At 55.9% G+C, this 13,294-nt stretch overlaps 2 protein-coding genes across 2 annotated transcripts in view; one reads left to right on the top strand and one right to left on the bottom strand.

The window, feature by feature from the left end:
- Window positions 1–2,269: 2,269 nt before the first annotated feature.
- LOC123575997 lies at window positions 2,270–11,369 on the bottom strand. The gene is made up of 4 exons (XM_045437042.1): window positions 11,344–11,369; window positions 10,591–10,877; window positions 5,095–5,458; window positions 2,270–2,983 (listed from the first exon to the last, which is right to left on the bottom strand). The coding sequence occupies exons 1-4, from the start codon at window positions 11,367–11,369 to the stop codon at window positions 2,941–2,943; spliced, it is 720 nt and encodes a 239-aa protein (XP_045292998.1). The 3' UTR covers window positions 2,270–2,940.
- SIM2 (SIM bHLH transcription factor 2) overlaps window positions 10,803–13,294 on the top strand; it is a 55,688-nt gene continuing 53,196 nt past the window's right edge. The window contains exon 1 of the mRNA XM_045501419.1: window positions 10,803–11,621. Coding sequence (XP_045357375.1) covers window positions 11,447–11,621 — 175 coding nt within the window. The 5' untranslated portion in view covers window positions 10,803–11,446. The remainder of the gene's footprint in view (window positions 11,622–13,294) is intronic.

The raw sequence follows: 13,294 nt of genomic DNA, 5'->3' as shown, positions 1-13,294 counted from the left end.
TTCGGGGGACAGGGGGCAGAAAGAGATTTAATGGAGGAACTCTGGTGTTTCCAAACTACGGGAAGTACTTCAGGAAAGACTGCAGGACGGGCTGGCTGAATCCAGCATTAGCTTCCAGCCTAGGATGAAAACACCATCACTGGAAGTGTTGGCCTCAGCACAACGCTCTTGGGTCCCATGCTAACACTGACACACACACACACACACACACACACACCAAAAACATATTCACTGGGGCACCTCGCCCAGGTAATGCGCTAGGCCCTTTACACTCACTATACATGTCATTCATTTTTTAGTCAAAACTCATAATCTCCTTATGAGGTAGCTATTATCCCCATTGTACAGATAACAAAACTGAGGGGGGTAAAGAGGAGTCAAATCCACACGTGACACCACGCCTGCACCCTTAACCATTACACAAATACTCATGAGAAAAGGCCTTTTTCATTTTGGAAATGCTTTCCATAGCACAAATAATCAGAGATGGAATCAATGGCTCAAAACCCAGGGACATTTCTAAGGCACACATTAGCAGGTCAGATTCTCAATCAAAGCATTATCAGGACTGAGAATGGCCTCAAAGGCAGGAACTCACTTTTATCATGCAAATGTCTGGCTAGGTGCCTGGCACTCTGGGCCACCGGATGGATGTTTCCTGAATGAGTAACAGCTTGTGTGCAAGCAGGAGTGCGTGAGGGCTCCCCAATTCAAAGCACTGCATTCCTTTTGTTGGGTAAAGTACAAGCTGCTTCTAAGTCAGTCCAGCTCTAGACTGCAATGAATAATGAGTGCCTGGGAACACACTGCCCTTGATCCCTGTGTTCCAGCCACCCTCACACTGAGTCACCACATGGGCCCATGACTTAGTTGACTGTGAAGAGTCTAAAATGACCTAAGACGGTGTCTGGATGGCTCAGTCGGTAGAACACGCAACTCTTGATCTCGGGGTTGTTAGTTCAAGCCCCAGGTTGGGTGTAGAGCTTAAAAAAAAAAAATATATATATATATATATACACACACACACACACACACACACATATATGTATATATACGCATATGTAAGTAAGATATATATGTATATATATATATATGTATATATATAATGATCTGAGTAAGTCACATTACAGTGCATCTGGGCAACCACAATGGCTCTGGAAATTGTATCTATTCTTTCAGGTATGTAAATGGGACCATTTCTTAGGAAGGGCAACTGCTTCTTTGGTTTGCATTATTTAATGCAATTTAAGTTAACCAATTTAAGTTAACTGTCCTATTAAATGCTGATTCTCCATAGGAACATTAGAAATGGACATATACCGGCCCGGTCCACCAATGCTCCAAGTAAGTTAGACTAAACCCAATACTTTTGGAAGCTGCATTAAACTGGTGCAGGCCAGGGGCGCCTGGGCAGCTCAGTCAGTTGACTATCCGACTTCAGCTCAGGTCGTGATCTCACACTTCGAGCCCCATGTCAGGCTCTGCGCTGACAGCTCTAAGCCTGAAGCCTGCTTCTTATTCTGTGTCTCCCTCTCTCTGCCCCTCCCCTGCTCACGCTCTGTCTCTGTCTCTCAAAAATAAATCAAAAGGTTTAAAAAAAATTTTTTTTAACCCAGTGCAGGCCACTCAACAGCCTTCACAGGCCCTGCTCTACTTTGCTATCAGGAAGTGGCTGTACCCACATAACTACCACCTTAAGAGGTTTGTAATTCTAAAACCTTGGGACCTCCGTCTACTGCTTTTCCCAGCACAGCTAAGTTTCATAACAAGATGGTCTGTTTTGGGAAATTCACCGCTGAGGGGCCGAAAAACCTGTTGAACACCAACTGATCTATAACCAGGTGGGTCTAAGTTCTAATAGGTTCATTCTGTCTTTCAGACTCTATCACATGGGCTTTCCAGTCTTTATTTCCCCTAAAAAACAATCTAAGATTATTTAAGATTATTTTAAGATTGAAGATAATCTTAAGATTTAAGATTTTCCTTTTCGTGCTATCTTACCCACCTCTAGGAGTGTACTGTGCAGGGGGTCTTTGACGAAATGGAATTCTAACTTTCATTATCAATACACAAAATACCTAGAGAAAGCACTGATGTTCTTTGGCTCCCATCCCAGATGCTTCTGTCACATCTACGAATCTCTATTAGGTCATCCGGGCACAGAATAAAGCTGGGAGGTCACATTACCCAGCCAGCCCTTAATGATTTTATTTATTCCACATGGCCTGAAAACATGTTTGAACATTACTTGCCATAATTTTTCTGGTGATTTCCATGCATCATTTGTTTTAATTATGAATAATGTCTTTAGAGACACTCCGAGAAATCTCACCCCCCAGTTCCCTTCATGAACATCCCATAAAGTATCTAAAGTGAAGCAGCTTCGATGACCAACACGGAAAATCAACTTGAAAGCATGAATTCCTAAAAGATCCATCAGTCACCTTTGCTGGGAACGAATCTCAAGAGTCACGCAGGCAAAAGGTTGCTGAGAGATTCAAGAACAAACAAAACTGGAAAAAGACATTCACTGTCAGATAAGACTCAAAGGATTTTTGTACAAATATGAGTTTTCTAACTACACTTGGAGCTTTTTCCTCTCTTTCTTTCTAGCTGGGAATTTTCTCTGGGTGTCTAAAGCATTGTCTTTCCACTCTCAGCTGAAGGGTTGCAGCTTTTTCAGGATTCGCAAGGGCTATGGCACAAAGGACCCTTGCCCCCTGGTTCAGTCCAGGCCATTCAAAATTAAAATATTTGTGCAAGATAGTGAGTGCAAATTTCCATTTCGGGAACTTACGCTCAGATAGTCCAACTGCTGGACCTCAAAGGATCAAGTAAAGTCCAAGCACCTTTAAAGAACAGACAGGGAGGGGTCCGCCCTGGGGCTTCAGCGGTGTTGGCAGGTGCAGCTCCCCTGGCTTCCTTCAACTCCTTCGTTTGTCAGAGTTGACAGCTTCTCCAAAACCGTGGTGTAGACATCAGGCTAAACAGAAATACAAACTCATTAGCTTTCAGTGGAGCACCCTTGATGTTGCTGAAACAGGGAGGTGTTTTCTGGTCAGTTATCTTAAGTAGGCTTCAATAAACACGAAGATTATTTGTGCATGGTTAATAACGGCGTGGATCTTTTCCCTCCCTGGCCTCCCAACTACCCAGGAAGTAAAACCCAGTCGCATATGAGCTTTGCAGTGTCCACTCCCTTGTTTAAAGTGCTTAAAGGGGGTTTGGGGCCGTCACTTGTGCCCCTGCAGTGCTGACACTTCCCAAACAAGTGGAAAACGGTGCCTGTGGTCTCGCTAAACGAGTCATCGACTACCATGATCCAACCCTGCCGTTGCCATTCGCCTCTGGGCCCTTCCTTACCCCGTACTTGCTTGCATGTATTCTAAAGTTAGATTTCTCAATAAACTCTTCCAAGTATCCACCTCTCTCGTCCCCACCCCCACGCCCGGGGCAGGGGCGGGTGATTGGTAGCGCTTCTCCAAAATTAACAGGAAGATTGAGTGGACACCCGCCTGGCTGAGTTGGTAGAGCACGGAACTTTTGATCTTGGTGTCCTGAGTTCAAGCCCCACCTTGGGCAAAGAGCTTACATTAAAAAAAAAAAAAAAAAAAAAAAAAAAAAGATTAAAAAAAAAAGATAAAATTAAAACAAAGTTGAAACTAGGTCTCTCAAACCACCGTGATTAACCGGTTTAATTGGCCTTGACCTTGGGAGCAGAGTAGCACCTGCACAATTCCACTGAGTCACACAGGCACCCCGACCACCCCTCTCATAATGAAGGAAACCAGGGGAAGTGACCCCTGAATGTGCAAATCTGCACAGCCAGCACGGAAGGTGCCCAAGGGCTCACCCGCCTGGTTCAAAATCTTCTGTGTGTGTGTGTGTGTGTGTGTGTGTGTGTGTGTGAGAGAGAGAGAGAGAGAGAGAGAGAGAGAGAGGCACAGAGTATTCCATAGTAAGATTAAATCATGTCTTTGTCCACATCCGCCTGGCGAAAAGAGCATTAGCGCAATAACCAGGATTAGCTTGTTTCTGCCCTCTAAAAAACGAAGCCGGTGCTGGAGTTGGCGGTTAAAAATATTCATCAGCCACACAATTTGAATCTACCTTGTAGCTAGTTTATCAGCTAACCAATGCTTTTGCCAGGGAAAATATTCTTGGATTGAGAAAAATTGCTAATTTTTAGTCATTAGTTTTATATGAAAACGTGTTTTAACGCGTGCCTTCTCCTCCAGAAGATTCTTCTCTAGCATCTAAAAGGAATTCTGTCTTGGGGCAGTTAAACGAGGGCAAGCGACAGTGGAGGTCACCAGTCCCGGACCACGGGGGGCCTCCCACCAACAAGGCTGTGCCGCCGGCAAGAGAATTTGACGCTGGAGCCGGACTAAATGCGCGGGAGCTGGGAGCGGTCTGCGGGGCTTTGGAGAGGCCCAGATGAAAGCACCAGCCTTTAATTCCCACCAGACATCCCTCACCCAACGATACCGGGTCTGTCCTCTCCCGCAGGCCTCCCGTGCGCCCCATCTCCCTCTGGTCCTCACTTCTCGCGTGGAAAGAATCTGGGAGGAGGGAGGGACAGAGCGGAGGCCGAGCAACCCGAGTGGGTAGGGTGGAGGTGTGCACCCGCTACCGGTGCCAGGGCGGGGATGATGTCTTGACTGCCTCAAGCAGGCACGGGAGCGTCACGCACACCTCCCAGCACACACGACCGCACGCGCCCCAGCGCGCCGCGCGCCCCCGGCCCGCGGGCGAACCGAGGCCCACCCACGTGTACACTGCGCCCCCACGCGCTCTTGCACCACCCGCTCCGCGTACAGTGCGCCCCCTCCGTGCACACCACCCCCCCCCCATCCCTGAGTGTACTGACTCCCACCACCACCCCTGCGCTCTGATCTGCCAGCGCTCGCTGAGCCTTCAACTCTTCTCGCTGATCGAGCCCCTCTGGCGGCCGTGCGCCTTGCGCCCCCTTCCGCCAACCTGCGCACGCCGCGTTTCTAACCACGCGGGGCCGCCCGGAGACTTTGCGCGTGAAAGAAGCGGGACGCTGCCCGCAAACTGTCTACAACTAACCCTTCCTGAGTCCGCACCCACCGCGGTGAGTAAGAGTCCCAAGTCCCTTCCGCAGAATTAAGAAGACCTGTAGCGTCGGAGAAGCCTGACTCTTGGCCCTCTCCGGCCGCCGGTGTCTCCGGGTGTGGCCCGCAGCTCCCAAAGCCGGGTTTCGGTGCAGGGTAGGGACAGCTGGAGGGGTCCTGCCACCGCCTCCCGGCCTGGCCAGATGCGGTGACGTCTCCACGCCGGCTTGGGCCCGCGGCCGCCCAGATCTGAAGTCCAGCTTTGGCGCGTCCCGAACCCCGACGCCGGACTGCTCTTTGCCGTGGGTGTCGCCTCTTTCTCCTCCGTGGAGGGAAGAGTGTTTTAGACCTCTTGGGAAACCCGCCTACCACGCCGGCCGCTGCAAGAAAAGAAAAAAAAATCTTCGCAGAGCAGTAAAACACTCACACCCCGGGCCGGGGCGACCTCGCGTGCCCAGGGCAGGCTGGAGGGGGCTAGTCCAGCCCGCCCGCCGGCCCGCAGGCCTTTCTCTAACTCTCTCTACCGAACCACGAATAAACTAGCATACCTCTCTTTACAGATTTGCTTCGATTAGGGGGAAGGTTCCCCAATATTTGCTTTGCTTTGCTTTGCAAACGACCCCGTTATATTAATTAAATGAAACGACTTTATGTCCTCAAAGTACTTAATAACCCTGGTCTGTAGTCAGCCTTATATCAAAGACCTGCTAGGGAAAAAAAAAAAAAAATTAAGCCCATCAGGTTTGTGCTCTTTGATGTGCAGAAATATTTATCTCTGGTGGATAAGATTTCTTTCGTTTTTTTTTTTTTTTTTTTTTTTAGGGGAACATTTTTGGTTGTTTTTGAAAGGCGGTTTCAGCGCAGTTGTTAATGAACGAACTGATTTTCAGATTTCAAGGCGGTATATAATTGGTATAACCATTGAGGAATTTGGGCGCACGCCCTAGTAAGACTCCTCCAGCTCAAAGGTTTCCAGGCACGACCCCCAACTAGCTGGAGGCGAAAAGCGATGGCTTTGCAGGGGAGACGATGTGTAATCTCTTCCCAGAACTGTGATCTTGTGATCTTTTTCTGTGAAAAGAGAACAGCAGAGGCTTCGGGCTGCTGGGTCCTGGAGGAGGTCGCTCAGCTCCTCCCTCCCTCTCTCTCTCTCTCTCTCTCTCTCTCTCTCCCCCTGCCAAGGATCCCTTCCTGTCCCTGAGCTCGGATCCAGAGCTCTGGGCCCTGCTTGAGCCCCTCCCTGGAGAACACTGGAAGTCTGAGTGCATAGGGAGGGGCACGCCCAAGTCCTCCCCACCTCTTTTCAGAGAATGGAGAGAAAGTGGGCCTGGCTGGGGAGACAGGGAAGGGAAGTGCAAAGGAGGGGCTACCCCCTCACCCACAGGTAAAAGTAGAAGAAAAGAGTGGCCTTCTTCCATCCAAATCTGATGCAGCTTCCCTGGCTCCCTGTGGCCCATGCTCAGGGACTTTGCTAATCACTACAATTAATTACCAGTGGCACTGTTTCTGGTTCCCCTAAATAAATAGACAGTAGCTACTCCCTTCCTAGGTCAGGAAGCACTGCCTCCACCTGAGGCCTCCAGACTCCAGTCTCAGAACCCAAAGTCGTCCTAGATAACTGAGTCTGAAGAAAAGGACTGTGGTCTTTTCAAAATCCCAGAGAACAGAGTACTTACAGCAGGCCCAGATAGGAGCCCAGAAGGTGCAAATTAACCCCCACAGCCTCACGTTGGAGTGCCTCCTTCTCTAGCCCCCGGCCCCAAAATTATGCCTGAGGCACCACACGGAGGGCCAAATACTCAGCCAGGAAGGGGATCCCTGGACCCGATACACAAGGGCGGATCTGCCCAAGTTACTGCCCACCCAGCTGAAAGCAAACACTTTCTCCAACGGAGTAACTTCCAGTGAAAGAAATTTATTAAAAAAAAAAAAAAAAAAAAAACCCAAAGAGATAAACTTTTCTTCCTCTCCTTGGAAATACGTGAGCAGGACCAGTTACTGTCTAGACCTCTGGAGGACTGGAATCACTAGGAAATTGCTCTGGCTACCTCTAATTTCTTTTAAACAACGAGCAGTGGTATTGGTATTGTAACCGTCGGCTGATCCTTTCTGAGAGTAGCAATGACTCCAGGAAAAGTTGATGCTGTCTCCATGGGGCTTACCCAAGGAAAGGAGCGAAAAATCGAAGTACTCTTTCGGATAGCTCAGACCAAAAACGCCTCCCAGCCATGACAGTCCTAGACGCGATGCTAGATGCTCGTGGGACCTTCTGCAGTAACTGTATCTTGCTTGGAAATCGAATAGATTGGAACGGGCCGTAGTCCTGGATTTTCTATCGTCTCGTTTTGCTTCAGTGGTTGAAGTCCTCCTCAGACACCACTTCAGAGGGTCGCTACCCTCTCCCCCAAATCTAGTGCTAGGGACGGGAGGACTTTTCCTCCCGCCCCCACATCCTTAGCGACAAAGTCTCTGATCCTCTTCTGCCACTGTGGCAGCCTCTCCGGGAGCCCCATCCCCGGTAGAACATCTGCGAGTTTCCCTCTTGATCTCACTCGAAAGTCGGTTTCCGCGGGGGATGGGCCTCAGGTAGGCGCGGGGCGCGGCCTGGGGAAAAACAGTTGCGGAGCATCTGAAGCGGAAAATCCAAGCAGATGTGGGGCGGCCTGGGCCCGCCCCTTTCCTCTTGGGGCCTCAATTTCTTCCAGATCGGTTTCCTAATGGAAACTTTCTAAGAGGTGGGGGGGGGGGGGGGTGCGTAAAGGCGTGCTGGTGCACCTCCGTGAGCCAAAGCCTGAGAACCAGGACTGGGAGTGGGGGCGCCTGGCGAACTGGCGGTGATCCCGAAGCCTGCTGACCTCAATGTGTGTGTGTGGGGGGGGGGGGGGGCGGCTTCCCACCTGTCCTCTTCCTGCCCCCAGCTTCTCTTCATTCTACATTCTGCAGGCTCCTTCCAGGCCAGCAGGGGAACTGCTGTTTGTGAACGATGCCTGGACTTCAGGGTCTTTCGTGCAGCTATTACTTCTCCCCTGCAGGCCGGACTCCATACTCTGGGCGAGGCAGCTGGATTCAGCCCCAAAGCATAGACCAGGAGGTACTCCCGGCACCAGGAGCCCTGGAGCAAGGGGCATGCCGCAGGTGTCCCAACCAGTGGGTCAGTCTAACTAGCACGTCTTAAGTGTTTTTCCCACTTTACACAGAGCCTGTGGGTGCCCTTTCTAAGTGTAACAGGGGTCCCAGGCTTTGTCCAGTAAAAAGAACTCTGGAACAGATCCCACAGGGCACACACGGGGTGGTGGGGAACGTTCTTCCTTCACTATTCCACGCTGACACCACTATTCTTCCCACCTGGGAAACTTCGAGGTCTGCCTCCGAGCACCTGGGCACTTTCGGTGATGGGGATACGCGCGCGCGTATCTTGACTGGATGTGTGTTGGGGGGGAATTACGATGCCCGCCTGGGAGTCTGCTGAGTTAGGCTTTAGGGACTGAAGTGTCCTACACCCGCACTTCAAACGCCCCGTAATGCTACCGCTCAAACCCCGAGATTCGAACCTGTTCTGCGGATCCGAGAACAGCGGCTGCCGCTGTGAAGATAAGATAACTAGATCTCAAGTACACTTTCCCGCAAAATCCGGGAAATCTGGTTTAAGGAAAGTTTCTGTTCTTGTTACTTGTTGGGTTCTCCCACTTCCACTTAGCGGTGTTTCGGCGATCTGAGTAATCCCTTTCAAGTCCCGGAGTAATTCTCCCGGGTCCGTAACTGAGGATCGGAAATCGTGGGGGTGAGGAAGGCGTTAAATCCTCCCGGAGCCAGGGAGGTGCCGGAGCGCACTCACAGGCGGCCTGCGCTGGCTGCGGCGGGGTTCGACCGGCAGTCCCTACCTCGCAGAGCCCCTTCTCCGGGAAGCCACAAGACGACAACTGCGCAGTCAGGCGCGAGATCCAGGGCAGGGAAGCGGGCCGGCGCCCTGCGCTCGGGTACTGCGTATCCTCACCGCTCGCGGCCGCCCGGACTCCTCCGCACGCACTGCTGAAAACCGGAATTTGCTCCTAGATCCAAAACCCCAAGGGAAAGTGCTGAGCTCCGCGTCGCGGGGGTGGGGGGCACCAACTCCGAAATTTGCGCTTCTCAGTGGCTTCCGAGAGCCGGCTCCGCTGGCAAGGCCACCTGTGGCTCCGGCAGGGCGCGGGGCAGGTGCGGGCACAGCTGGAGTGTGCGCACGCTGTCTTGCCCACCAAGGGAGCTAAGACGCCTTCAACGTTGTCGCACCTCCTAGAGATGGTCAGGGGCGCCCGCTGCAGAGTTGGTGGTGGTTTGCCAGCCGCCCCCCCCCCCCAGGCGCGGGGGGAAGGAGGCGGGTCCCGGGTCAGTGGGTGCGTGGAGCAGCTGGCTCCTCCAAGGGCCTGGAGGGAGAGAGGTGGCACCAGAAACGGAGATCCCAGCTGCGGAGCCCCGAGGCCCTGGCGTGTCTCCTCCCCGACCCGACCTCAAAATTAGGGGCCCCATAGCCGTGCAGTCTGCGGCACGCGGCCGAGGGACCCGCAAGACCCGGTGCCCTGCGTCCACTACAGCTGCCCTCTGACCCCACGTGCGGGGGAAGCTGGCGCCTCCCAGCGCGCGCGTCCGCACGGTAGCCTGGGCGTTCAAACTGCTAGAACGGTGCGCGTCTGTGCGCCCGTCGCGACCCGGATTGGAGGAGGGCCCTTCGGGGTCGCAGGAGCCGAGCTGCGGGGGTGGCGTGGGGGTGGGCAAGAGGACTCTTGCGGTCCAGTGCGGTCCTGAGGGAAAGCACCAGGACGCCCCACGGCCGCCTCTCCGACTGCTCCTCCCTACTCCAGCTGCCCCCCGGCCCACCACCCTGGCCCCCGCCAACGCTCGCTCGCTCGAGGTCTCCCGCTCGCAACCCCCCCCCCCCCCACCCCGGCCTGAAGCACCAGCCCCAGCCGCGATTCCCCGAAATTCCGGCTGCGCCGAGCCGGGCTGCGGGAATGGGTACTGTCGGGCCCTGTTCCCGCCGCCACCCTGGGCGAGGCCTGGCCGCTAGGCGCAGCTCCCGGTCCCCTCCTTTCGTCTGGCCCGCGCGTCCCCGCGGCCTCCAGCCCCTCCGGGGAAAGCACCGATCTTCTTTCGCTCTCGTGTTTCGGGGAGAGAAAGGGCAGAAAGGTCACTTCCGAGCCTCTCTCTCCCGCCCTTTCCTGAGATTGGGGGGGGGGTCTTCCCTTCGGGGCTCCCCCCCTTTGGGCCCTCGGCCCTGCAAAGTGCGGAGGTGAGGGCGCGGGACCAGCGCGGGCTCGGAGGATTGGGTCCACCCCGGAACGGCACTGGCCAGCGGGTCCATCCGCCTTCCCTCGGCCACGCGCGCCCAGGACCGGTCGGGGAGCAACGGGGGTGGTCTAGGCATCACTCCCCCACTTCCCTCCCTCCCTCGCCCCTCCCCGCCGCCCGTCCGAGCGCCCAGGTCCCGCGACCCGCTCGCAGGAGCCGGTCCCCACCGCGCGCCGTGTGCACTCACCGCAACTTCCTCGAGGCCGGGAGCGCGCGGGCCTCTCCTGGGAGAGTCCCTGGAGGCAGCGACGCGGAGGCGCGCCTGTGACTCCGGGGCCGCGGCGGGGTCGGGAGGCGAGATTCGCCGCCCCCGCCCCCGCCGCGGTCCCTCCCCCCTCCCGCCCCCCTCCCAGGGCCGCGGCTGCCGAGTGCTCCGCCCGAAGGCGGGTCCGCCATAAACAAACGCGGCTCGGTCGCACGTGGACCGCGGAGCTGCTGCGGCTCGCGACACATCGCGGGCTCCGGGCGCCGCGTCTCCAGGCAAAGGGAACGGCCAGGGAGGGCAGGAGAGCGCGCCCGGGCAGGGCCCCAGCCGCCTCCGCCCCAGCTCCCCTTCGCTCCCCTCCTGCTCCATGGCTCCGCGGCCGCCGCCGCCCATGCCGCCCTCCAGTCCGGAGGGGCCTCGCGGCAGCGGGTACGAACACTCGGCCAAGGACTGAGCGGCACCGCTGCCTCCTCGCTGGCCGCTCTCCACCCCCCAAGGAAAGCCGAGGCGCGGGAGACTAGGAGAGAGAAAGGAAGAGCGAGCAGAAGCGAGCGGGAAGTCGGGCTCAGGGCACCGCGGGACAGTCCAGCCCGGGGGAGGCTGCGCCCGGGGCGGCGGAGCGCGGAGCGGCGCCGCTGGGTCGCGCGGAGCTCCGGGGCCCAGCGGCTGTGGAGAGGCTACTCGGTGCCCCAGGCCGGCCGCGCGCACCTGCCCCGGGCGGTGCCCCAGACTCACCTGGACCTCGAAGGCCCCTTCCCCATCCCCGCCGCTGCAGCCGGAGCGAGGCTCCGCGGGCCTGGAGCACGGCTGGGTCTAATATGCCCGGAGCCGAGGCGCGATGAAGGAGAAGTCCAAGAATGCGGCCAAGACCAGGAGGGAGAAGGAAAATGGCGAGTTTTATGAGCTGGCCAAGCTGCTCCCGCTGCCGTCGGCTATCACCTCGCAGCTGGACAAGGCGTCTATCATCCGACTCACCACTAGCTACCTGAAGATGCGGGCCGTCTTCCCCGAAGGTGAGGCCGCAGGTGGGCGGCCGAGAGGGCTGGGGGAGCCCGGCAGCCTCGGCCCAAGCGGGGATCTGGAGCTGGCTTGGAGGGGCCAGTGCCAGCGCGTTTGGAGGGAGGCCGCGCGGGGAGCCTCGGCTCCTGCTGGAGAGAAGAGACAGGTCTTGGCGCCGGGTGAACCGGACCATCTTCTGGTCCAAGCGTGGGCCAGGTGAACCAGGAATTGTTCTGTGAGCATGCTAGCCTATTCTGGTTTTCCTGCCTCCCTTCTTGTCTTTTCTTTCATTTCTTTAATTCCCTTTTATTTTGTCCTTTTTTCATTACTTGCTCTCTTTCCGCGGAGGGGAAGTGTGTGCACCCCACCCAGGGATAAGACGTACGTGCTGATCCTGGCCTGAGAGAGAGCAGGGTGCACCCAGAGGCCTAGGCCCGGAAGGCCCTGGCTGTAAGCAGGGCACTTGTTTGAGGCCCGGGCCTTAGATTTGGGACTCTGGAGCTGCATCTACTTTGCTCACCTCCCCTGAGGGGTGGGGGTGGGCGGAGGGCTGGGCAGAGCAGAGTAGGAGATACCGAAAGTAGGTGAGCCGAACCCCCACCCCACCCCCCACAGGAGAGAGGGGCAAATAGTACGAACATGGCAGGCAGGCCTGAGCTTAGTCTTTTCCTGATTGGAATTATAAACGCGGAGGGGCAGGTGCCATGGTGGGCACGGGTCACCAGGACCCTTGGGTCCAGCAGACTCCTGGTGTGACGGCCAGCATTCCCTGCTAGCACATGGCCTGCGGGTGACCATGGCTGCCAAGCTGGGCACTTCTGAGAAGCAGGGCCATGGAGGCCTGGTCACCACAGCATTCCTTCTGGTGTCCCGGTGCTTCTGAACCGATCACCTTTCAGTGGCTCTGTCCCCAGCCAGGGTTGCCTGCAGCCTGGCGTGAGAGATCCTGACACTTGGCCGGGACACTCTGCACGGGGACCTGTTGGGCAGGACTGAGGAGCCAGTAGGGCTGTGGAGCCCCAGAAGCCGGTGGGGGAGTAGAGACCACTTCAGCGGCAGGACACCAGAGAGTGGCTGCAGTGCAGCGACAGGTGTCCTGTGGGCACAGGGTGCTTCCGTTAAGGCAGTGCCGGGCCAAGCGATCGACCAGGAGTCAGTAAGCTTGACCTCTGTGTCGGTGGCCCCAAAGCCTGTTACATGTAATTGGCTCTGGGTCTGGAGCCACACTTCACACTAGCTCCCCAGTGGAGCTCAGGGGGCCTGTCGGCCATCGTGACCTGCAGCCCTGCACCCTGCAGACAGCGGGCGGGGGATCCAGGGGCCACGGAAGCAGTAGCCCGGCTTAGCCCTTGCCTCCCAGCTGGGGCTCCAAGCCTCCAGGGCTTTCCTCCCTGGTGCGGGAGCCAGTGACCTGTGCCTCCGCACCGGTCGACACACCTTTCCTTTTCCAACCCCGGTATACCGAGGGGCCCCCACTCCAGCCCCTACTGGGAGCTGTCTAGCGGGTGGTCGCTATCAGTCTGCCCAAGGGTGACCTCTCCACCAGAGAAACAGATTCCTCTATGGCTGAGATTTCACTGAAAATTAAAAGAGAAATACGTTTTATGAGGGCCAGGTCTCCTTCCCACCCGGGGAAGGAGTGGTGGTGAGCCGTTGTTTTTCTTCGTTTCTTTCTTTTCAAAATTTA

Source organism: Leopardus geoffroyi, chromosome C2 (genome assembly GCF_018350155.1).
Source record: "Leopardus geoffroyi isolate Oge1 chromosome C2, O.geoffroyi_Oge1_pat1.0, whole genome shotgun sequence".
Classification (NCBI taxonomy): Eukaryota; Metazoa; Chordata; class Mammalia; order Carnivora; family Felidae; genus Leopardus; species Leopardus geoffroyi.
The sequence above is the reverse complement of the archived record's forward strand: the minus strand, read 5'-3'. Positions and strand labels throughout refer to the sequence as shown.

Bases quoted from the DNA above. Each gene is read 5' to 3' on its own strand.
- LOC123575997 (XM_045437042.1), bottom strand. From the start codon at position 11,369: ATGGGGAAGGGGCCTTCGAGGTCCAG. The intron at 10,878-11,343 runs GTGAGTCTGGGG...CTTTGCCTGGAG, and splicing joins AAGGGGCCTTCGAGGTCCAG to ACGCGGCGCCCGGAGCCCGC. The intron at 5,459-10,590 runs GTGAGTGCACAC...CTTTTCTTGCAG, and splicing joins CCGGCCTCGAGGAAGTTGCG to CGGCCGGCGTGGTAGGCGGG.